At 41.5% G+C, this 23,880-nt stretch overlaps 2 protein-coding genes across 3 annotated transcripts in view; both read right to left on the reverse strand.

Moving 5' to 3' along the window:
- Nucleotides 1–6,942, reverse strand: part of EOGT (EGF domain specific O-linked N-acetylglucosamine transferase) — a 20,039-nt gene extending 13,097 nt beyond the window's left edge. Inside the window, exons 1-7 of one of the 2 annotated variants that reach the window (XM_019280399.3) lie at nt 6,857–6,942; nt 4,538–4,584; nt 3,477–3,710; nt 3,014–3,114; nt 2,349–2,457; nt 2,168–2,262; nt 957–1,061 (exon numbers count right to left, since the gene is read on the reverse strand). In XM_019280399.3, the coding sequence (XP_019135944.1) occupies nt 957–1,061; nt 2,168–2,262; nt 2,349–2,457; nt 3,014–3,114; nt 3,477–3,686 (620 nt within the window). In that variant the 5' untranslated portion in view covers nt 3,687–3,710; nt 4,538–4,584; nt 6,857–6,942. Of the gene's footprint in view, nt 1–956; nt 1,062–2,167; nt 2,263–2,348; nt 2,458–3,013; nt 3,115–3,476; nt 3,711–4,537; nt 4,585–5,049; nt 5,232–6,856 lie in introns of those variants that run through there. The other variant, XM_039558792.1, reaches the window with a different exon arrangement.
- TMF1 (TATA element modulatory factor 1) lies at nt 6,233–23,479 on the reverse strand. The gene is made up of 17 exons (XM_039558791.1): nt 23,221–23,479; nt 19,995–21,229; nt 19,028–19,131; nt 18,067–18,193; nt 17,046–17,151; nt 16,262–16,404; nt 15,368–15,534; nt 15,061–15,217; nt 14,509–14,601; nt 13,740–13,896; nt 12,851–13,043; nt 12,524–12,593; nt 12,349–12,441; nt 11,256–11,366; nt 10,601–10,747; nt 10,164–10,289; nt 6,233–9,341 (listed from the first exon to the last, which is right to left on the reverse strand). The coding sequence occupies exons 1-17, from the start codon at nt 23,360–23,362 to the stop codon at nt 9,198–9,200; spliced, it is 3,315 nt and encodes a 1,104-aa protein (XP_039414725.1). The 5' UTR covers nt 23,363–23,479; the 3' UTR covers nt 6,233–9,197.
- Nucleotides 23,480–23,880: the final 401 nt, after the last annotated feature.

Genomic DNA, 23,880 nt, shown 5'->3' on the forward strand with positions numbered 1-23,880 from the left:
AGTCTGACAATTCAAATGATTTGAAATTATAATGGGAAGGTTCTTCAGGGCTTCTAGAGGTTAAACACTGCCTTTGATCTCAGGAGTGAGCAGCACCTTTGATCTCCAAATCAAGGCAGCAGGGATGTAACAAAGAACCTCAGAGCCTGGATCTGTGGGTCCATCCAACTTGATCTGCATTGCCAAAGACACTTAATCGAGATTTCCATGCCTTGGTTGGAATAATGAAGGTAGAGGCAGTATTTATCATTCCTGGATCTAAACAAGGATGAGCAGTTGTGATGACAATAGCAGGTAGAGGAGAAAAGTCTTTCTCCTCTGCAGCAGTTCTTGACTTGAATTAACCATCAATGCAAAATGGGGGAAGAAAAAGAAAATACAAAAGAATGAATTATTACATTGGCCTTAATGGCTCCTGTTCCTTCATCAATTAACTGGCAATGCAGCTTTGAAGTGCTAACATCCAAGCTGTGATGCTCTGCACTTCCTACTCAGCCTGAAGCCTCAGGCCACCTCACATTCCAAGCACAGCCTCCCTGGGAAGGCCGTGTGAGCACATACCCAGATCATCCTCACCAAGGACTGTGTGAACTCACACACAAGTGCCAGCTTCAAGACATCTCACCACAAAGCAGTTACCCCTTCCACACACAGATTAGGCACAGCACCAGCACCTTGCCAGAAAACACCTGAAGGTTAGAACTTCCAATTGCAAGATGATTTCACATCTTTTGCTGCTGCAAATGAGGCAGGACACAATTCCACACAGTGTGGTTCAGACTTTCTGCATAGATGTAATTATCAGAGGTTTCTAATATAAACTCTCAAATTGACCTTAAAAGAAGCAAGTCTTTCCTCAGTATGAAATCCCCTACACACAGCTGCTAATGTCAATGACAAAAATCAAAAACGATTAGCAAGTGAACTTGGAAGCAGCCTTGACAAGAGATTCTTACCAAGACTGCAGAGGGCTCTTGCGCTGACCTTCAGCCAAAAACGCTTGAACGTCGAGGGTGCAATGACCGCCAATTTCTCCTTTCTGGAAAAAGTCTTCTTTGAATCTAACACAAATTAGAAAAAGTCTATCAGCTTTTGTGCAACAGGGCTACCAGTGCCCTGCAATCTCAATTACATACTCAAGACAGTGCTACTTAGTTCAGCAGGGCACTTCATACATATTTAAAACCTGAGTATTTTCCTCAGCATAAATCAAGAATTTCCCACAACTCCCAAAGAAAGATAGTGGTGTCCTTGAAGGTCCAGACATCACCTTAGAAAATAGCACTAATCCACCTAATAACAATCTTGTTATTAAGAATTATTTACACATACCCAAATTATTAATTTAATTAGATTTTTCTACATGACACTGATGCATCACTGAATAACAGGAGCATCCCTGGTTGGAGTTTTTGTTTGTTTTTAACAGTTTCTCACTGAAATTTACCTCAGATTTCACAACTCAGTTCAATACCCAAGGATTTTACATGACATATGAAGAGAGAGGTGCAAGAACAGATTTTCTGAAAACAAGTTGCCAGCTAAAAGCACTGTCTAAATTCGTTTTTCAGGACAGGCTGTGATGAGGACAAAACCCATTCTGAAGGGTAATACCAGTCTCAGTCCTGAACCAGATCTAGACACTGACTTCAAAGACAAGGCAGAGGGTCATGCCAGCACCAGTGGCATGGTTTTTTCATCCAGTTTTCCAATATGCAGCATTTTAATTTGGGATGTGGAGAATCCAGGTTCAGATCTCTCCTCAGTCACTCGGTATTTAAAAATGCAACTCCTGGATCTGTTATAAAGGCACAGGAAAGGCGTTGGTGCCTCAGACAAAAACAGTTGTATTTTGCACATCATCTGATCAAGGAAGGACATGACTGAAGACACGGAAAAATCTTTCTCTCTTCCACCAGGGAGGATTTCAATCACCCATCATACTTCCATAAAACTGAGAACTTGGTTTTTTAAACAACCTGTGCTGCTGACAGCAGCAGCAGCAGCAGCCAGCAATGAAGAGGTATAAACTTTTACAGGGCTTCAGCAACAAGTCTCTGATCAGCAGTAAAACCCATGGCAACAAGCAAACCAGCTTTGTTAAACTAATTTTCAAATCCTTTTCCCTGAGATCCCATTTTTGCTACAACACAGGTAAATCAGAGACCTGTCGTGGTTTCTCTTTACAGCTCGTAAATCAATGTACAGGTTTGTTGCTCTGCAATGCTGAAGGTACTGGGAACAGGTCAGAGATGAATCCCCCTGTTAAGAACAAGTAGAATTCTGTCAATAACGAAAACTATTTTTAAAACCAAGTGCAAAGTATCATACCTATCAGAAATACCTACTGTTGCTGCAGGCTTGCAATGGGTTTTCATTTCACTGAGCCTCTCTCGAACATATCCAAAGTCAGCTTGTTTCCAGAATATCTGCTGGGCTGTCTCGATGTCACTTGCCCTGATGTGTGAAGGAGAGAGGAAACAAATCAAGGTCTGTTGCTCAATTCTAGTAATAACTTCAACAGATAACATTTTTCCACTGAAAGTGGAACAGAAGAACCAGCCAGTTATTTTATTGGCATTTAAGATGCCAAAACAGGAAGCACTTATCAGCTGCACGTTAGTGAAATCATCAATCGCAATTTAAAGCTATTCTCCCCTAAAAGGGTATACATTTTTTTTAACATTTTTTCCTCTGTTTTTAAAGCTAAGAAAGGAAATACAGCTATTTTAGGAAACTGAATTCAAGGCTAAATCAGAATAATGAAAACATTCTGGCAAGAAGCATTTCTAACAGTGTTTTCTTCCTTAAAAAGTTAATTTTTTTAATCATGTTGAAAGGCTCATTATGAATGAATATACATATTGTGTATATATATATACACAGGTGTCCATTAAAAATCATGCTTTAAATTCTAAATATCAAAATAATATTTACTTCACAGTTATATCAAAGTGAGCACTACCCACTTTTTTTACCATAATCTACAGTAGACTTTTAAAATTGAACTTACCATCCAGTTTCAACATAATCACACACTGGGTAACTGAACCTGTTCTCTGATCTGCAAGATTTCTCATAACCCCAGCAGGATTTCAGTTTCTTCAAGTGTTTCTGCAACACAGAATGACTGAATCATGTTTTGCAACAGGCAAATGGGAAATGACTTAAGGTTGTTGTTAGCTCTTAAATGACATCTTGCTCATAAATCTTTGCATAAAAGGCTTTTGGTTTGGTCTGTTTTCAAACAGAGTTTGAGAAACAACACCCAGATTCTTCATGCACAACAGAGGCTCCAAAGAGGACACACATGCACAGCAATGTTAGTCTTGTCTTTAATATGTTCTAAGACAAACCCTTTTCCTGACCAATTGGCAAGGAGACCAATTATTCACCATCTTCAATTGCTACAACTCCCAAGAACAAATCACCCCAACAGGATATTTGAACAAACAAACAGGAAAAAGCAAACTTACTTTATATGGGCAAAGAGCATCCTGCTTACAGATGTCAGCAACATGATGGTTATTGTGCAGAAAGTAGGGGATATGCTCATCTGGCAAGTTGATGGCTTTGTAGCTATATAATGGCTCTTCCCAAATGTTTGGGAATTCAGTAGGATTTTCACCTTGGGAATTAGCCAGAATTTCTTGCAGTAGCAATCCAAACACAAGCAACATAAACATGGCAACCTGTGAGTTCTGTACTTTCTAAATAAAACAGGAAAAAAAAAAAAGGAAATTAACTGCAGTATTTCAAGGATAAAAGACAAAATTCAGTCAGAGTCAGACACATAGTCAAAGAATTTGTACTTGCATTTCTGGGGTGGTTTCTTTTTCCTGTGAAGACCAAACTTTCACTGAGAGGCCAGACTGCACAACCTCAGGATTATCTTTGAATCATTAGTCATTGAGTGTTATTACGCACTACAAACTCCCAGTCAAGCTAAAATGGGTGTGTTTACTTTAGCTAAATGCCAAGGGATCCTGAGAGTTCAATGTGGAAACTAAGTATAGAGCATGTAATATCCAGTGAGAAGGGAGAAAAAGTAGAAGAACCAGGGGGAGGGGTGAGAAAAGAAGGATTTTTAGTTTCAAAATAAGTATAAAAATAGTGCATTCTCCACTTTCAACTAGTCATTAGCTGAAGGAAAACTATGTAGATACAAATATAGGGTCACAGATAAGTCTGTTACAGGATGCCTGCTTTTAGTGCTTAACATCATGTTAAAGAAACTTGACTACTGAATATATTCTATATATCATTTTATATATAATGAAAGTGTATTTATATATATACATATACACACACACAGGCCCACACATATCTGTATACCCTAAAGCAGACTGCATACCTTCCTGTTAATACAACCTTCTCATCTAACACCTCTGCTTTGAACCATTAAACTTCCTGAGGAAAAAAAATGTATGGCCTGTATCTAAACTCCACCTTTTTTGGCGTTATAATTTGCTAAAATTTGCATGCTTGCTTTCAACCAAAGCCTTTAGCAAAACTCCTACGATACAAGTAGTTTTACCTGTTTGGTTTGAGAAGAACCACTTCAGATTTCGCAGGTACAGAAACCTAGAGCGGGGGAGGAAGATGGAGTTAGATGCGTCCCGCAAAAGGAGATTTCCTCAGGACACTGTCCAGCTTCTAGAGACACGTTCCCAGCAATGAGAGCAGCTTTCACAGCCCCGGCACGCTGCTGACCTATCACTCAGGCCCCTTTCCCCGGCACAGTGCCTGGGGCAGGGCGGGGGGGGATCTCGCAAGGATCCCACCTCTCCTCTCATCACAAACCCTGCGGTATCCCCAAAACACGCGGTCCTTACCCACCCCTGGGCACTGGCTCAGGGGCCGTAGCTTCGGGAAGGTGCCCGGCACGCTGCGCCAGGCCGTGCTTGGCTCCACGACAGACCCAGAACCGGACCCAGCCTCTGGCCCAGCCGGACCTGGTGCCCGACCCACTCTTGCCATGCCCGTGCTGGACCCGGCTCAGCCGCCCCGCCCTGCGCTCCCCCGCCCCGGCACAGCATCGCATCTCACCGCGTATCTCAGGGCACCTCAGCCCCGCCGGCCCCGGGGAGCCCCGCGGCCCACGGGACCGGCCGCTGCTCCTGCTCGGCGCTCGCCGCCGGTCTCAATCCTCATGTCCGGGGGCAGCGCTCGGCCCGGCCCCGCCGGGCTGCGCGGGGAAGCGCCGTGCGGGTGTGAGGGAGGGGCGGGCGGCACCGCCGCGCCCGCCCCGGGAGCGCCGCCGGGAGCAGCCGCGGCCGCCGGGACCGCCCCGCCCTGGGCGGCGGGAGCGGGCAAGGAGGCAGGGAAGGAAGGCAGGCAGGAAGGGGGAGCCGGCGGGCCGGGGCGGCGGAGCGGCGCCCGGGTGCGGGTCGGGTCCGGCGGCGCGGCTCAGGTGGGGCCCTCGGGGAAGGGCACCTGCCCGCAGGGGAGCGGCGGCGGAGCAGCCGCGTCTTCCTTCTGCTGCCGGAAATTAAGCGCTGCCGCCCCGGGAGCGGCGAGCGCAGGATGCGGAGGAAAAGGGCCTTTTCCTGCCGCGGCCCGGCAGGAAGCGCAGGCTCCGGCACCCCATTGTTCCAGGCGTCCCCCCGAGCCCCGGCCGGCAGCAGCGGGGCCGGGGTCGGCCCGGGACCGCCGCGCTCACGAACACTCCCAGGCGCAAGGACAGAGGTTCATCGATGCCCGGCTCTCCTTGACACACGGCAGCGCTCCTGCCTGGGCTGGCACCCCGCACCCTCCTCCGGTTTGACCCAATTCCCGCAGTGACGAACGCCGAGGGAGGCACAAGCGCCAACACTCAAGAGCTTTTAATCCTCCACCACAGCCCAGGCCTCTTCTCCCCTCGTTCTCAGGTGGAAAACGAGGAAAAAACGCTCAGCCCGAGCCAGGAAACCTGCGGGAGAACGCGGAACAGAAGGCGCCGGCAGATGTGCTGATCCCGCAGGGACAGCGCTTACCTGAATAAAGCAGATTATTCTACATTTCACATTATCCACAACCCCATCACTGCGGTGCATTTAGAAATAAACCAGCCCCTCGCACCTAAGTACCCACGGCACCACAAGAGTTGAACTGGCATCTGTGACTCTGAATTTCAACTACATCTGGTATCTTCTACCTTAAGTAATATTTTCCTTTCACAGCACTAGGTCCACACCCACCCACTCACCCCAGAACTATTTTTAAGTCTTTTCTCTAAAAGAGAACCAGAACACACTGTTAGCGGAAAATTTTATTTTACCCTGAACCCGTGCTTTTTACAGTTTATACATATTTTACAACTAGAAACCAAAGGGTTTAATTTCACTGTAATAACCATTTCACCTCATATTAAGGATCATTATAGCCCTTAGTAAAATGTAAGCACATAATGTACAACAAACTTGTAGCAGGGAAAAAAAAATAGAACTCTTCTCTCATGTGATTTTGACATGGGATTTTGAACATGGGCTCTTGAGTTCCTAAAGGAATTGAGTACCAGAGTAATCTATTCCTCATCCAAACCCACCTAGATCCACAGAGGCCTTTCCATTAGCAATTCAGTTCCCTCTGAATACTACACCGAGTAACCTTTAAATAACATTTCTTCATACTTGCATATGCAGTGAAAATGAGAGCTAAATTAGTTGCTTTCAGAAGGAATGTTCTAAAATAATAAATTTAGACAAATGTGAGTACTAGAAATCTAACCTAATTCATTTCATTTTGCATGTTACTCTTCTAGGCAATCTCAGTAAGAGCAATGAATTGTGTCCAAGCAGACATTAATGTTTCTCCAAAACAAGCAGACAATTACATCAAAGATGAGCAAACCGGGATACTTTAAAGTCCATGTTACCTTCCAACAGCCACTTTGTTTTCTAAGGCTTTGATGATTAAGACACAGAAGGCCATCTGATTCTCAGGTGATAGTAAAGGTTGCACTACAATGGAATACAGAATCCAAAAATAGTCAATACAAATATTTATATCTACTTTAGTAAAATTTAAAAATCTAATACTTTTTGCATTTTTACATCTAAAACAGTTAATGCTGATTGCATGTTAAAATTTCCCTTTTACCTAAGCTCTTCCTGAAAGCCCAAGATAGCCCAAGACATACTCAGAACTGCCTCAGTCCTTTTGGAGCATGTGCTCACATTACACAGGAAATGTTACCTTCAAAAGCACTGGCAGCAAGAGATCCCAATAAAAGTTCAAAGGATAATTTATTTTTTTTTACTGCTGCATTTGTCTACCAAGACTGCAAAAAGATATGGTGAAAACCAGCCATTTATTGATTTGCTGTAGTAGATAAAAGCTAAACAGAATTCCTAATCTTTAACCATCATAAAAAGTTGTTTTCTTAAGAAAAGGCTGAGTTAATCTTTGCACATCATAATTCTAACACAAAATAAATCAGTAAAATTCCACAAAGTGTTTTAATATGGACTGAATTTTGTTTAGGGTTGATTGGTTTGGGGTTTTTCTGAAACTTAGAGCAACCAACCATGCTTCAATATGAAGGCAAAGCGTTAAATTCTCAAGTTTTTAGAAGAAAAATCGTACCACCATAGTTTCCAAAACTGAAATGAAGGCAAGAGGGTAATTCCCTACCACCTCCCAATGACAAAAAAAAAAAAAAGAAAAGAAATGAAAAAAGCATTTTTATTAAAGCAGTTAAAAGTTTCTATGACAGATGGGGAGTTATAACAAATTTTAGTGTTCTTGCTCTATGGCTTTAATGAAATCTTCACAGAGTAACTGCCTGAATCTCAAATTAGACTAGCATTTTCCATGAACATTCCCTTGCCTGTGCAACTTTAGTGACTAACTGTTCTCCCAGTGAGGAATAAATCCTTAACCCCCATAGTAAAGTCATATTACCGAGAGGCATTTCTCCAGAAGCAACTCCTCATCCTCACATCTTTTGTCTGTCAGGCCACCGAATACCCAAGCAGGAAAAGAGTTCCCAAATTACAATGTGCACTGGTCTGGGAAAAAAAACCCTCTCCCAACAGAGGCACTGGTGTGATAAGCAAAGAATTTCAACTGCCCAGCATTTCACACGAGTAGGTTCTGAGATGCAGCAAAATATTTGCTCTCTGGAATGCCGAGAGGAAGACGAAAGCTTCTTCCCGCGATTCTCAGCACTCCCAAGGGTCCAATTCAAACATTTCCTCTGACATTACCAAAAATGCAGCTCAACTCCAAGTCACGTGAGTGCTGTTTGACCAATACCTCGCTTAAGGAATGGCATGAGAAATACTCTGCAACCACTGGAGACTTGCTTGAAAACTATTATTAAGCCACAGTTCAATTTTGCAAGAAGTCTAACCCTTGCTACTTATATAAAAGGAACCATGAGATCTGCAGCAATTTATTTTTAAAAAAATCAGTTTTCTGCATTCTTCTGAACTGTTTTAGCTACTGTTAAAAAAATCAGCTACTAAATCTAGAACAGATCTTTAATAGCTCCGATTTCTGGTGTTTGAAGTTGAACACATAATTACGAGCAGAGCTGTTGTCTCCAGACTGCTCATGAGAACACAAGCAATATACAAGATGAAGATGTAATTTGAAGTCTCATCTGAACCTCACACTCTGCTTTAGAGTACTTAGTGTAAAGTAGTCAGACTAATCTAATTTGTCTAAGAATAATCACCCTGACACGTTCAGATGTTGCAAGTACAAATCTAAGATTTTCCTGTCATAAAAATAACCACCAGTTATGCTTCAGTCAGCAAGCCCCTGCTACTTTGCTATTAAAAATTAACTGAAGAGATTTTAGAAAACTCATATGAAGAACACTTAAAAAAGACTTCTAAAGTGTTTTTCATAGGTTTACAAGGATTATGAATCAAGGCCTGCTTTAGTACTACTCATGCCTTCCAGTGCCATCTCACGAGGTAACCACCATCATTTCTGCTGTTTACAAGTAAAAAGACCCACCATTTAGCAAAAACTTAAATAAAGGGATGACTGAAGAAAAAAAATTAAATATTGCACAAATAATTTAACTGCAGACAGAACAGACAGAACACTTAAAGCATTGATTCTTCTGTCAACATATGAACTCTATTATATAGTCACATCTTCTATAATACAGGGTTTTTTTACAAGACATTTAAATTCAGCATTTACATAAACAATTATCTTTACAGTCTGTCACCATATAACGTTAGGAGTTCCATGAGGAATTAATTTTGTCTTTGTTTTAAAAGTTCATCTATCTGAGTCTTGTACATGTTTTTCACATCTTCCAGATCCAGTCGGAGTTCCTCAGCCTCCTCTGCCTTCTCTCCATACATCTGGAGAATTGTGTTGTACCTTTGATCCAAATCCTGCAAGGACACAGTTTGTTATCTCACTGCTTTTCAACTTCAAACAAGTTGCTGCTGGGACAGAGTTTTACACTACCAGGGGAAACAAGTGCAGCATTACTTTATCAAAGTGTGACTACAGTGAAGTACACAGTAAACTCTTCAAAAATACTTTGTGCTTTGTATACAGCTAGATTTCTATTCTAGATGTTAAAGGAAGATATTCCAAAGATCCTGCAAAGAATTAGTGCTGGCTTCAGAGGACATACTGAAGCACCTTGAAGTTCAATTGCTGTAAGCATTAAAATCAGTTAGAAGACTACACTGTTTTACTACAAGAATGACCAATTTGTGAAATGTTTCAAGAGGAAATTGAATGTTCTGTAGTCAAAAATTATTCCAAAATTTCAAATATTTCAGTTTCAATTGTTAAACATTAAGATTCAATTATTTCTCCTGTTTCCTGTATGTCTACTGGACACATATTCAGATTCTGCATCAACCTCTCATAAACCCATGCTATTTATCACAACACTCCCTCTACTAAAAAATCCAGCTCCAGACAAGTGCCTAGATGATAGAAACAGAAATGGTCTCTCCCTGATTTAGCACACAGTCCTATGCACAGCACATGTTTCCAACAACTGTGTTTTGAAGTGACTCCCTAACAATGGAGTGGGCATTTTTAGATGCTACTACACAAAAAAAAACAACCAAAACCAGGTTCTTCAGTCACTTATGCTTAGAGATAGATTTGAATATATTCCTAAACTGATAGGATTATTCCTAAAGAAATGCAATTATCTACATTTCACAATGGATTTACATCAGAAATACACTTACCTTTAACTGTGTGCGTAATTTGGGTATTTCCTTCACTTTTTCTTCAAGTTCATCGTTTTGATTTGTTAATTTAACCAGCTCTTCTGCCATTATTGATCGAGTTTTCTCCAGGTTTCCAATTTCCAGCTAAGGTAAGCACATATAACAAGTAGGAGAAGGAAAGAATTTACTGTATTTATAAAACACCATATCAAAATACATAGTAATTAAGCCTTATTCTTAAGCCAGACTGTGAAACAGCACATTTCAGATCCACTCTCACTTTCTCCTCACATCTCAATGGCTTGGGTTTTTTACTTTTCAGACAGGTAAGTTTTCTGGTTAGGTCCTTGCCAAAATAAAAAAGGAAGCAACAAGTCCTTCTCATGCTCATCCCCACACAGCTGTGCTGGTTCACAGAATTATCTTAACACTGACCAAGATTTCTGAAAAGATACCTGTAGATGTGAAATCTCTCCTTCTCTTAGTTTTAGCTGTGACTGAAGGTTTTCAATTATACTTGAACCTGATCCCATCCTTATTGCATCATAGAGATTGCTCCCACTGGTAGCTATTGGTCCAAACGAGTGATCATGGGGATCATCCTACAAACAGAAGGTTAGAGAAGCTGAAAATTAAGAGAAAAACATGTCCATTTTGGAATCTTCCCTCTCCTAAATATGACATCATTTAAGATTTAAAATGACACTGTGCTAGACAAGCATTTCAATGCTTAAAGCTTGTTTTCAAAACAAAAGCTTAAGGTGAATAGGTACATTTGGGATAGCTCCCTACTGGCAAGTTCTGACTCTTATGCAGGTGCCATTTAACTCTGACATCATGAACTGGATTGACAGGGAAGGAGCAGTCAGTGATGCTGCCTAGGGAGCAGGGGTGTATCCTAAACCAGGAGTGCAGTCAAAATAAATCACTTGTATGTTCTACAGTCACAGGTATCTTGTAAACAGGTTTTAGATGTTTCTGCACAGGACGTTACCTTGTCTAAGGCATATACGCTCTTAGAGTCATTTTCTATGTTAGTAAAAAGTTCTCGAGGAGGAAAGTAAGTGGTCTGTCAAGAAAAAAAAAGCCATTATAGGTGATCTATCCTACCTGTGAGAGGAAAGAGGTCTGAAGACCTGCCATGTCCACCCCACTTATGGAACTGGAGCGGGACATTGACGGCGTACTTGATACAGTTTCAACTGTAAATGACTTCCGGTCCTTAAAAACAAACAAAGACATCCAATATCACAGTTAGAAAAAGAAAAAATGTTCACAACATGCTAAAAACCAGATTCTATAAATAGCCTCCTTTTTTCCACCAACAACTACAGAACATTATATGACAGATTTTTTACTTGTCCTATCACTAAAACACGTGACAGCTCAACAACAAACAATTTCTGTGCTTTAATACTTACAGCGTATCTTCAAGATCTCAGACCTTTTAGGAAATTAAGACAAAAGCTGCAAATTACACCAAGAAAGGTTCTCTTTCAAGTATCCAAGTGAGAACTCAGAGGCAGTTTTGTACGCCCAAATGTATCACAGAAAGAGTATCTCACACCCAGAAGATATCTCTTCTTAGAATGAATGTTATGAGCAATGTTAAGGCCTTTTTCTTCTTTTTAAATAAAGTGTATGAATTAAATGCCAGGATTTCTCACATGCTAATGATTTACCGATAACTCCTCAAAACAGACTGGCCCCTTTTTCCAGGCAGTGTCTACAAGCATACTAACCTCTGAAGGGGAAAGCAGTTAGATTTTAGAACTGGAAACAGTAAGAAACAAATAACAGAAGTTGTTTTACTTGAATACTAACTGCTAATTAGAGATAATGAATTTAATGACTACTGAGGATTGCTCTATGACTTGTGACTTCAGCTGGAAAGCATGTGGAACATTACACACAGTCATGTGAAACAAAACAGGAATTCAGTGGAAGCAATGCTGGTAGTCTAAGCAAAGAAAACAAGTAGCTTCAGAAGAAAAACTACCTAAGAGCACTCAAAGAACACAGAGGATTAAGACAACAACCCATATTTTATCTCTTCACAGGTTAAATAGACTAATATTTAAAACTTATTTCAGTGAGTCTCACACAACAGCTATTTCACTGCCAGGTACTAAAACTTTCAGGTATAGATATCTACTAAATAAAGACAATATCAATAAGACTTAGAAATATTAGGTTTTGGTACCTTGTCCTTTGCTGCTTCTTGCACAAGAATTGCCTTTTTTCTCTCCTGTTCAACTTTCATCTTCTCCATTTCTAACTGAGTAGCCAGCAGTGTCTGCAAAGATAAATACAAGCTGTTAACCTCCTGCAGCTCAGATTCCAACCATAACAGAGATTAAAGCTGAACTAGGCAATACCTTTTCTTTCTTTGCATCTTCCAAGGTTTTTGCATACTCATCTTTGAGCCCTTCTAGTTCAACCTCATACCTACATGGAGGAAGGAAAGAGGCAGAGAAAGTCACTACATAAGTATTCTCTGTTCCATTCTCTGCAGATTCAGATGCTTTTAAAACAAACATAGCTGCAAGGCTACAAAATGTTATGAATGTAACACTTTCAATCTTCAGCATGAAAAAAAGTATCCTTAACATTTTGTAACATTCTGCAAACATGTTGCATAGCCATATTAACACTCCATTTTGCTACAGTTACAAAGAAATGCTGTCAACCGAAAATGAACTCACCTGCTCTTTTCATTTTCCATTTTCTTCAACTTGTTTCTCTCCACTTCCAGCTGAGCCTGGAGACGGGTATTTTCTTGCCTTAAAAGACTATTCTGAGATTCAGAAGAAGACATCTGAATTTTATTAGCAAGAAGTTCTTCTGTGGCAGCCCGTTCTCTCTCAGCAGCTGCTGCTAGAAGAGTTTGAGACTCACCTAATAGTAAAAAAAACCATGGAATTTAACTTCTTTTGATCAAACATCTATACTATGGACGATTTATTTATGCATCAAAACTGAATTTGAGATTTTTTTTTTTATATGCAACCAATATTTCTTAAAAAACATATCTTGATTTCTTTTGTGAGGGAAATTAAATATTTTTCACACACAGAGAATCAAAGCAATGGAAACTGAGGCTATTTCAAACTCTTTCAGAATGCAATATACAACTACATATGGCCTCCAGAAAGGAAATAATTTCTTTGGGTCCACCTTTGGGCTTTTAATGTATTTTTCATTTAAAACAACTGTATCAACCAATGTATGTATCATCACCTATGCAGTTAGGTAAGGAAATGACTCCAAACTTTCCAATTTGGAATCTCAGCACCAGGCTCCATACCGGAATACTCAATGCCCTTAGATGCTGTAAGGACACGTACACCTGAACCCCTCCACCTTACAATGTTATGTTAGAGTGTGTTTTAAAGAGAATCAATGGATTACCTGTCCAAGAACCTGGGCAAAACCCCCCCACACCACTTCCCTTGGAGGGAAGCACTTGGTGCTCATCTCTCCTGATCCACCATCTGCACTTTGGGCAAGTGTTAAGCACTGTGTATTGACCTTGAGGTATCTCATATCTTCACCCAGAGCTTCACAGTTCAGTAAAAGCTCGAACTATCTTACTCAGCCTGTCAGAAAGGTTCTTTTCCAGCTTCTCCCATGCAGAGGTCTGTGCTCCCAGCGTGGCCTGCAGGTTCTCTATCTGCCGCAGAAGGGGCCGTGTAGCAGAGGTGACACTTTGGCTCAGTTCTTGGTTCCTGCTCTCTGCTTCCTGGAGTCTCTGAAAACACAAATTAAATATAATTAAAATCATGTGATGGATTGGAAGATTAATACAGAATTCATCTAAATAAATCGCAGCTGCTTTACCTTCTAAAATGATTGCTTTACAATCTAGCATTCATGTGGTTCAAACTCACAGTAAAGTGTGAAATTCCAAGAGAGAAGTTAAATATGTTTAGATACATAACAGAGCAAGGGCCCAGAAATTCCAGACCTCTGGACATCATTTGAAACATTCTGGCAACGATCTATATTCTGGCCCTTAAGAACAATAAAAATATTCTTAAGAAGCAGACAAAGAGTCATTCAAAAATGTACTTGCCATCAATTTTAGATGACTATCAGAAAATTAATGCCTGTATTTTGTCTCATATTTAAAAAGGACAGCATTCTATTTAAGAGGCATCATAAAAAATTATGACTTTTTTTCCACTATGTGATTAAAAAACCACTTCCATTAATATTTTCATTGCTCCTCTGTAAAGGATAACCACTGCAGGTAACCAGGAAAATAAAGCCTCTCTTTCAGGCTGTTCATGCCATTTTATTTTTGGGTTTTTAGAAGCCCTCCTTGCAGTTACAAGCTGGCATCATCTGTTTATTTTAGTACCTGTTGTAGTTCACCGATTTCCTGCCGTAAATAATCTTCTTTTCTTGCTGCCTGCTGCTCTGCACGTTGCAGCGCCAGTCTCAGGTCTGCCACCTAAATAAACCAGAAATTATTACTCAACTCTTGCCAAATGTTATATCATCACCTATTCCTTGCCACAGTCCTACACCATTTTCAAACAGTGTTAGACAGGATAACTTTGTTTACAAGTAAAGGCTTCATTTTTGCATGTACACAAATAGTTACACTGATTTCCTTATCACTAGAAGTTCTGTCTAACAGGTAGGAGTACTACAAACTTAGAATAGAGCCTGTCAAAGTAATTTCATTTAGACAAGTAAAATTATAAGTACTTTTGAATAAAATTAGTATTTTAAAGGTTAGCACAACCAGCCCTCAATACTTAACAAGTTCCATGGGAAAGAAATCCTCTGGGTATTTGCTAAGTACACAAAAATGAGCTCCACCTGGTTCATTACGTCAGGTGTACACAGCACCTCAGCACTGTCACCTGTTGAATTAAAGAGTTTATTGACTGCATTTCAGACCCACCTGAATTGCCAAAGCTTCTTGTTGCTGCCGAGCCTCATCCTGGGCCTTTTCCAGCGCTAACCCAAGCTCTTCCTTTGCCTTCATTTCCCGACTTAGGGCTGCTTCCTGAGCCTCACTGTCCTTCGTAGCATTAGCTTTATGAAGATCTGCAAGTTCCCTGGGGAGGAAAAAACAAACAAAAAACCCAATGCATTTACAATTTATACAATGCCAACAGCAGCTTGGCAAATAACTTTGTTATTTTAAATATTTCACAAGCATTGCAGAAGAAAGAGCCACAATCTGAAGGTGTGATTGCTTTGCTTACTTGTATGCACTGTCGAGTGCTGCCTGCACACTCCTGTTCCTTTCTTCAAGCTCTTCCACTTCTGCCTGAAGTTTAGCAAGGTCCTTTTCTTGTCTCTCCACAACACTGTTCAGTTGTTTAATGCTGTCTCGATGCTGCTTCTCAAGGTCTTCCTTGCCATCAAGCACCTGTCCATGCAAATAAGAAACATGAAACAAACCCCAGGACATGGGGCTGACAACACTCTCTGAGGACAGTGACAACAATGGCAACCAGTTTGGGATGAACTCACACGAAGTGACTAAACCCATCTAACACCTGGCAAGAAGAGAAGGGTTTTGCTTCCCTGCCTTCCCCAGAGGAGGGAGCTGCTCTTCACCACAGTTTCACACAACTCCACATACCACATCTGAAATTTGTAAGGTCTTGTTGGTTCAATCACTAACTGCTCGAATTTTGGTGGTACAGGTTTTCCAGCTCACATGGTAACAGGAGTGCAAGTGCAAACAAGCAGCTGAAAAGATCCCTCACTGCAATTTTACAGGGAATACACATATAAATCACAACTCAGTGCTCCAATAATGTGAAATGGCAAGGTCCTGGCACAGGCTGCTCAGAGAGCTACCCCATCCCTGGAAGTGTCCAAGGCCAGGTTGGATGGGGCTTGGAGCAACCTGGGATAGTGGAAGGTGTCCCTGCCCATGGCAGGGGGTGGAACAAGATGAGCTTTAGGGTCCCTTCCAACCCAAACCATTCTGGGATTCTATGAAACAGGGAACTCTCCAGAAAATTAAAAAAAAAAAAAAAAAAAGTCAATCTATCAAGAGCCCTCCCAAAAGGGAACTTTGCAGCTAATATAAAGAGCTTAAAAAAAAAAAAAAAACAAAAAACCAACAAAAACCCCAAATATCTCACCTGTTTTAAATGCTGCAATTCCTCTTCAAATTCCTTAATCTTTTTGCTCTGTTTTGTGTTAATATTTTCTCTCTCTTTCTCTTTGGCTCTTAATTTCTTAATAATGTTGGAATTGTGCAGCTGCTGTTTGGAAAGCTTTTCTCCTGTGAAGAAATTGAACATAAAGCCAGTGCATATAGGTGATATTCTACAGATTCTCTCTATTCACCTTGCAGGAAGCACCTCTCCTTGCCCTTTAGTCCCATGAAAAAAATACTCCAGCAAATATGGAAATACTTATTCTTACAATGTTTTTTCATGCAAGTTCTTAAGTTTAAATCTATCTTATCCTGAGATACCCTTGCTACACTGAGCTACAGTGAGATAGGATAGGATAGGACATAAAAGGCTTTGAAAATAAAGCAAGTGAGCTCATCGTGTTAGAAAAAAAAATTAAATGGCATGTTTGTTTAGAAACTATATTTTACTTCCAAAACTGAAAAGTATTAAAGGAGACACTGCAAAAATGCCATGAGCAATGCCCTCATCAGATTTCTTCTGAATGGAACACAGAGTGTTGCTCCACACGTGCTGGTTTTATCTCTCAGCACCTTTTAATGCATCTTGCAGGAAGCACCTCTCCAGCCATCTGTCCCTGCCTGACCCCTCCTGTTGCTCTTTGCTACTCACTAAATGCTTCAGAAGTTCAGAAACATCCAACATGCTTCAAATTTAGCACTTTTGCCCACATAAAGAAGGCTTGTATGCAATGCCGGTACACTAAAAAAAAAAAGTTAATTCTCACCTTCCTCCATTAATCCTTTGATTTGCTCTTCTTTTTCTTTCAGTAATTCAGCAGTTTCATTGGAATTAAGTCTAGTAGCCAATTCTTCTTTAACAGTCTTTACTTCCTAAATAATAGGATAGAATACTTAAGACTGTTTATTAAAATACATGTAGGGAAAAATGCAGAATTACACTGAGCACCTTTTTCTTCTGCCTTTCCTCTCTTACTTTGCTTGGAAAACAATTTAGGTTGGAAGGGAACTCTGGAGATTATCTGATCAGAACAGATTGCTCAGAGCCTTACTGCATCAAGTTTTTAAAACCTCCAAGGATTGAGACTCTGTAAATCCTCTGTACAATTTGTTCCAACTGCCCCATCCATTTAATTTTCTTGAAACTTCTTCAACAGAGAAGAACCAACCAGTCCTATTCTCACATAGATACTGGATAAGTTTACTAGTTCAACGCACTGCTGTGTCAACACAGGGATAAACAGCTGAAAAATATTTGTTTTCCAGTTACAGATTTGAGTTTCCTTTTTGCATTAAGGTAGAGAAATGAAACACTGTGACACCACATCAAGAACATTTAAACCTCATAAACTTTGCTGCTGTAGATTTCTTTGCTCATTCCAAATCAATCTGTCATCAGCCCTTAATTTTCCTACCCATTAATCCTCTAAAGAAGCCATTCCCATTCTTCACCCCCTCCTCACATCCCCAGGCCATTGTCCCTCACCAATGCAAATACATATTTAGTACAAGTTGAATGAGTGCACACATTAAATCTCTTTTTTTCCCCAAAGCAGACCAACTTAAATGAGTTCCCTAAGCTGGTTCACAGCATGGCTGCAAGAACACAGCTGTGAACAGCGAGCTGCCCGGATGGCTGGAAACAGCTCGTGCTGGTTACTAACAGCACATGATAGCACCTCTCAGCCTCATGCTTTTCCCTAGCTTAATTTTTATTGATTTTCCTCAAGAAATCCAATTGTGTCATAAAATAATAAATACTAATTTCACAAAAAAAAGCCAAATTACCTTTTTAGCTGCATCTCTCTCTTTGCAGGCTAGTTGGAGCTTCTTCTCAGCATCTGCAATTCGCTGAGCAAACTCCTCTTTAAGAGATGAAAGGCTGCTGCTCTCTTCTTTCATTCTAAACATTTCACTACATTTAAAATGAACATTCCAGAACAGTTGCACAGTTATGTGACATGGTTTTAGAAAGTATTTTAGTTGTATTACACGTGATAAGCAAAAGTCAAAAAATCTCATATCTGTATTAGAAATCCTAATCAAAGATCTTTATTAATTCAGTAGTTTACCCATGAAAACAACTAAATGCTTGATTTATCTTAAATGTTTTGCCCCTTGATAAAGCACTTTTTAATTAATCATAGTCTGTATCATATAAAGGGTAAATCACTTAATTTAAGTTAGGATCAATTTAGTCATTAAACAACAGGATCATATATCTGTAAATTTTATAGCTCAATATTTGATCAATGAGCTGGTAAATACAACTTTCCATTTTTTCCCCTTTCAACTTTAACCAAATTAAATAATGATTTCAGGTTTTTCCCTACAACCAGCCCTTCTTCCATACTTTCACTGCCTACATTTTAGCCAACAAATTACTTAGTAAATCAGGTTCATCCCTCTGTATCAGGAAACTCAGTCTTTCTTAATAGCTGAATCCAGTCTTATAATAAAGACCTTTATTAATAACCAAAACTGATTCTCCACATTTGTCATTCCCACAGCTTGCTTACTGAAAAATCTTTCCCCAGCTCCTTCCCAAAAGAGATTTTGGCCCCAAGAAATAACACGTCTATAAAAAAATCCCATCACAGCACATGCAATCATTGTTTCCACCTTTCTTGAACAGTGCACATCCCCTGTAACCTCTGCTCTAGTCATAAAGCTCCTTGTTTTATCTATTGTCTAAGACTGTATTACAGCAAAGCCACAGTTACACCACTGAGTGTATTTCCATACTTACTCTTTGAGGTTATCATAAGCTTCTTCCAGGCGAGCCCTTTCTTTACTAGTACTTAATAACTGTATTTCCCTCTTCTCCAGCTTCTCAGTTAATGAATCAATCATCTGGACAAGGTTTTTACAGATAAAGATCAGATGAACGGGACAATTAATACACAAGAGGGGCAGGCTTTCCCTTCCCCCCCACCACCCCATTCCCTCACAAGATTATTTACTGGGCAGTGTTTCCAGGAATTTGAGGTAGGAGTCAGTGAGGATTACCATATTTCTGCCATATAGCTGAACATAAAGACACCTGTTTTCTCAGGTGTAGAAATCCTACTAAATCAGCACTTGCGGCCCAAGTAAGTTCCTCAAAAAAATCATCAACAGTGATATTTAATAATGCATGAAGTTCTTAACTAGAGCTGATAGCCTATAAATCTATGGCTTACATCAAGCATTAAAACTGCCTGTGTTCCTTTGACCACTCTTTACAGAATAATTTCTATGGGAAGGTCTCTTCTGTGAAACATTAGCACAGAGCAGCAGAATAGCTTCAGATGAGGGAGGAAAACTCACTCGGGGTCAAAAGCTCTTAGCTCACATCCTCAAAATCACTTAATGCCAGATTTTGGAAAGCTGAATATAGATAAATAATAAAAATACAAGAAAATATATAAATATAAACACCAAAGAATTAAAGTAACACATTTGACCTACTAAGGCTTCCTGTTTGCCACCCCTACTCACAATTCCCAACAATGACAACCAAGTGGATCAGGTGAAACCCACAACTATCTGACCAGAAATTTCACCAGAACTGTTCCACTACAGGATATCAAGGAGAGTTTTCTACAGGGTCAGGTAGTTCAGCATTGATTAATTCATTCAAGTAAATTGATAGAAGAGATACAGGACAATGTAAAGAAATGTCAGGAGTTTAAGTTGTAATTAAAGGGTGCATTTGCAATTCATGTTTTAGTTACCTTTTTAAGCTCTTGCTTTTCAGTGTCCTCTTCTACCACTCGTTCCCCAGCATCCTGCTGGGGCTCAGCCTCCTCCTTCACAACCTGATCTTCAACAGTTTGCACAGCAGCAACCAAAACAACATCTGGCTGCTCAGAATTAACAGGGGTTGCACTTCTGCCACTCTCTTCCATCTCCGCTTCCTCAGCATGTAACACCGGAGCATCATTCAAGTTTTCAGACTTATTTTTCAGGGTGTCAACCGTTTCTGGCTTCGGCACGGAAGGACTGACAGCGACAGACGCTGAAGCAGAAGCCCTGCCTGATAACTCATCATCTGAATTTATTTCACTTACACTCCTGCTATCCAAGGACTGCACACTGAATGAATCAATTCTTTCGAAAGCGTCCGAGGAGCTACAGCTCTCGGTCATTTTCTGGAAGTCATCTAAGCGATTATAATCCGCACAGGCAGACGTGGATAAGAGCTGGAACGACGTCTGCATGAGGTGAAGGCTGGATTTTGACTCTGCAGCTTCTTGTCTGGAACTTACTGAGCTCTCACTTATCACACTTTCATGGTCCAGGACTTCAATATCACTTGTTGTGGAAGTGCCTGAGGAGAAGGTGCTGATGGGAGGGGATGGGGTATTGCTTTGTCTGTCCTCAGTCTTCTTCCCTTCCAAACCCAGGTCTTTTGCGGCTGCTTCGAGGGGCTGAGAAGTGCCCTCGGGTGCACCTGCTGTTCCATCCCCTCCTACACTGGATTTTTCAGTAGAAGAATCTTCAGCTTCTTCCAAATTTAGAGCAGACACCTTTTTGTCAGTAACTTCATTTGTGCTTGCCTCATGCTGGACATCAGATTTAAGCACAGCATTCTCTTCTAATTTCTCCTTGGGAGTATCAAGGCTTTTCAAGTCCAGGACAGCTACGGAGGAATCCTTCCCTTCTGCCTCTGTTGTCACCGGCCCTTCCAGCTGACTGGAGTGTTGAGACTCCTTTAAAGTGCTTTTCACCTCCTCTTTGGGTCTCTGTGATTTGGCTGGAGGTTTGGACACCACTGGATTTTTCTGTATACTCTGAACGTCTGTCGGGGAGAGAAAGGCACTGAAGAAGTTTTCGGATTCATCCACTACTGTCCTCCTCACCGGCTTAGTGATGGCTGTGGGTGATATCGGCTGCTTCTGGGCTTCTGTGTTTGAGCTTAAGCCCCAGGAAGATGTGTCCCATCCTCCACTTATGAGAGAATTTGTTCCTAAAAGAAAAGGAAAAAAGAGAGCTAGGCAAAAAAGCCACTCTGAAGGAGTACAGGTGAAAGCAAATGTGGCCTCCTGCTTTCCTAGAGTGAGAGGAGTCCAGGCAAAACAATCTGAAAAGCTGGCATTAAGAGAACTACACATTTTAAAAGGAGGGAAAAATGACTAGGTCTTAACAGTTATCTGCAAACAGCACATAAACACTTCATACACCATTACAGAAAACAGAGGGGAAAGGTTTGAAGTATTTTCAGAATTTACACTACAAGAAGGGTTCTTGCCCTCCAGTTTCTGACAGGCTTCATATTTTTCCTCACACACCCAAGCATTAGCAAGGAGCTGACACTAAAAATCAGCAGCAGCCCAGCTGAGAATTTTCTTCTCCTGTGGAGGAGTACTGAAATGTTTAGTTCTGAAGCTGCCCTAAAACTACATCAACAATTCCTATTATTGTATTTCTTACGGGTTTTCCAAGACTTGTCAACAGCAAGAACAAGAATTTCAGCATCAAATTTCAGTAGCATCTGAGGTAAGAAAGATAAATCAAAAAACAATATCCAATTTTGTACCTACAAACATAATCTGGGTAACATAACTATTTCAGGCTACTTAAAAACAAACTCACTCTATACAGCAGCATCTATTAAAAACGCTGAGTTATAATATTTAAAGCTGGCTTCCACTTTCACAACAGTTGATAGCTGTTGGCCTCAAATCTCAAATTCAGATAATTACTGTTTTCATTGCCAAAAATACTACAAACGTGTGATTTATTGCTACAAACAGCTGACTTATTGCTACCTTGTCCATGATTCAACAGCTTCAGAAAAAGCTCTGAACCAACATTCAGAACACATTTGACATATCTTAAAAACAAGTATGTTTTCCCTGAGAACCAGATGCAGGCTGATCTTTGCTGCTCTTCTTATGAATTACAGAACTACCATAAATACTAAGATATAAATCAAATTTTGAAAATGACTGGACAAGTCTAAAGCTTTGAGAAATTAAGCATGACAGAGTTTTCAATAAAAAATTTTTGCATTTTAAGATGACAATGGACTACTTACATGATTGCCAAGCCCACAAAGGGACAAAGACATCCAAAACTAACCTTTGCTGAGCAACCAACTTTCAATTGCTACAGCTTTCAGTTTTCAGAAATCTCACTCTGCTGTGGCTTCACCTGGAAATAACTTCCTCCTCCAAATACACACAGTTCTTCTAGATATAGAAGGACTCTGATTTGAAATGACTTTGTTTCCCACCATTTTTTTTATTTATTCTTATCTTTAAGATATTATTTTTGGGGGGGAGTTTCTCATAAGAGGGCTCCTTTTTGTTCTTTCTCTTCCAAACAGCAACTTAGGGCTGACCGTTCTGTCAGGTTCTCCATTAGCACACGTACAGGGGAGACACTTCCCCATAGCCGCAACAGCCTTTCCACCAGCACATTCCTTTCAACAGATGTTGCAGGATTATGAACTGGAAGCCACGAAAAGTGGAAACTTCACTTGGTTTACATGGACCAGACTTTCAGTTTCTACTCTGCCATTCCTTCTGGAAAGAGCAAATCCATGCACACCTCTGAAAAAAGCATGATTCCCCCTTCTTTATTACTGAGCAGTTTTTACTAATTATTAGCCCCTCAACAAAAAAAAAAAAAAATAAAATAAACAACGCCTTGAGAAGCATGTATAAGAAGCTCAGAGCTACCCATGCGATAAAAGCAGGACACTGGTGACACCAGCCAGGCTCTGAGCTCAGCCTGCGACGGCTTCGTGCCGGTGTCACCCTGCACGGGGGGCGCGGGAGGGACCAGAGCGCGGATTACATAAACCGGGGGGCTTTGAATTATATTAACCAGGGGGACTTTGGGCAGGGGGGCCGGTTAAACCTCCCAAGGTAAAGGGGAGACAGCAGAGGGGGCGGGCGGGCGAGGGGAAGGGCCGCGAGGCTCGGCACGGCGGCTCGGGCCGCCCGCCCTTACCGTCACCGTAGTCGGGGATGACGGCGTCGGGCCAGGGGCTCTCCTCGGCCTGGATGTCCAGCACCCGGTCGATGGACTTCTGCGCCTGCGACAGCGCCTGCTTGGCGAAGCTGGACAGCTGCGAGGCGTTGAACCAGCTCATCCTCGGCGGCTCCGCAGCGCCCGTTCCCCGCAGCTCCCCCCGCTGTCGGCGGGGCCGGCGGGCTGGGCCGGGCGCGGCGCTGAGGGAGCGGAGCGGAGCGGAGCGGAGCGAGAGCAGCCCCGCGCAGGCGCCGCCGGATCCACGTCGCACCCGGGCCCGGCGCAGCCGCATCCGGCCCGACACGTCCGGGAGGCGGGGCCGGGACCACCCTCCCTCACAGCGCCTCGAGAGCGAGCTGAACGCCTTGGCTCAAGGGCTGGAAGAGACCTTAAAGAGCGTCCGGGTCCGCTCCCTACCACGGGCAGGGACATCTTCCACTCCGAGCCCCGCCCAACCTGGCCTGGAACACTTCCAGGGCTGGGGCTGCCACAGCTTCTCTGGGCAACTTGTGCCAGTCCCTCACCACCCTCACAGGAGAGAATTTCTTCCTAATATCTAGCCTAAATTTCCCCTCTTCCAGTTTGTATCCATTACTCCTTGTCATGTACCCCTACTTCCCCTGTTTCAATTTGTACCCA

This window comes from Corvus cornix, chromosome 12 (genome assembly GCF_000738735.6).
Source record: "Corvus cornix cornix isolate S_Up_H32 chromosome 12, ASM73873v5, whole genome shotgun sequence".
Classification (NCBI taxonomy): Eukaryota; Metazoa; Chordata; class Aves; order Passeriformes; family Corvidae; genus Corvus; species Corvus cornix.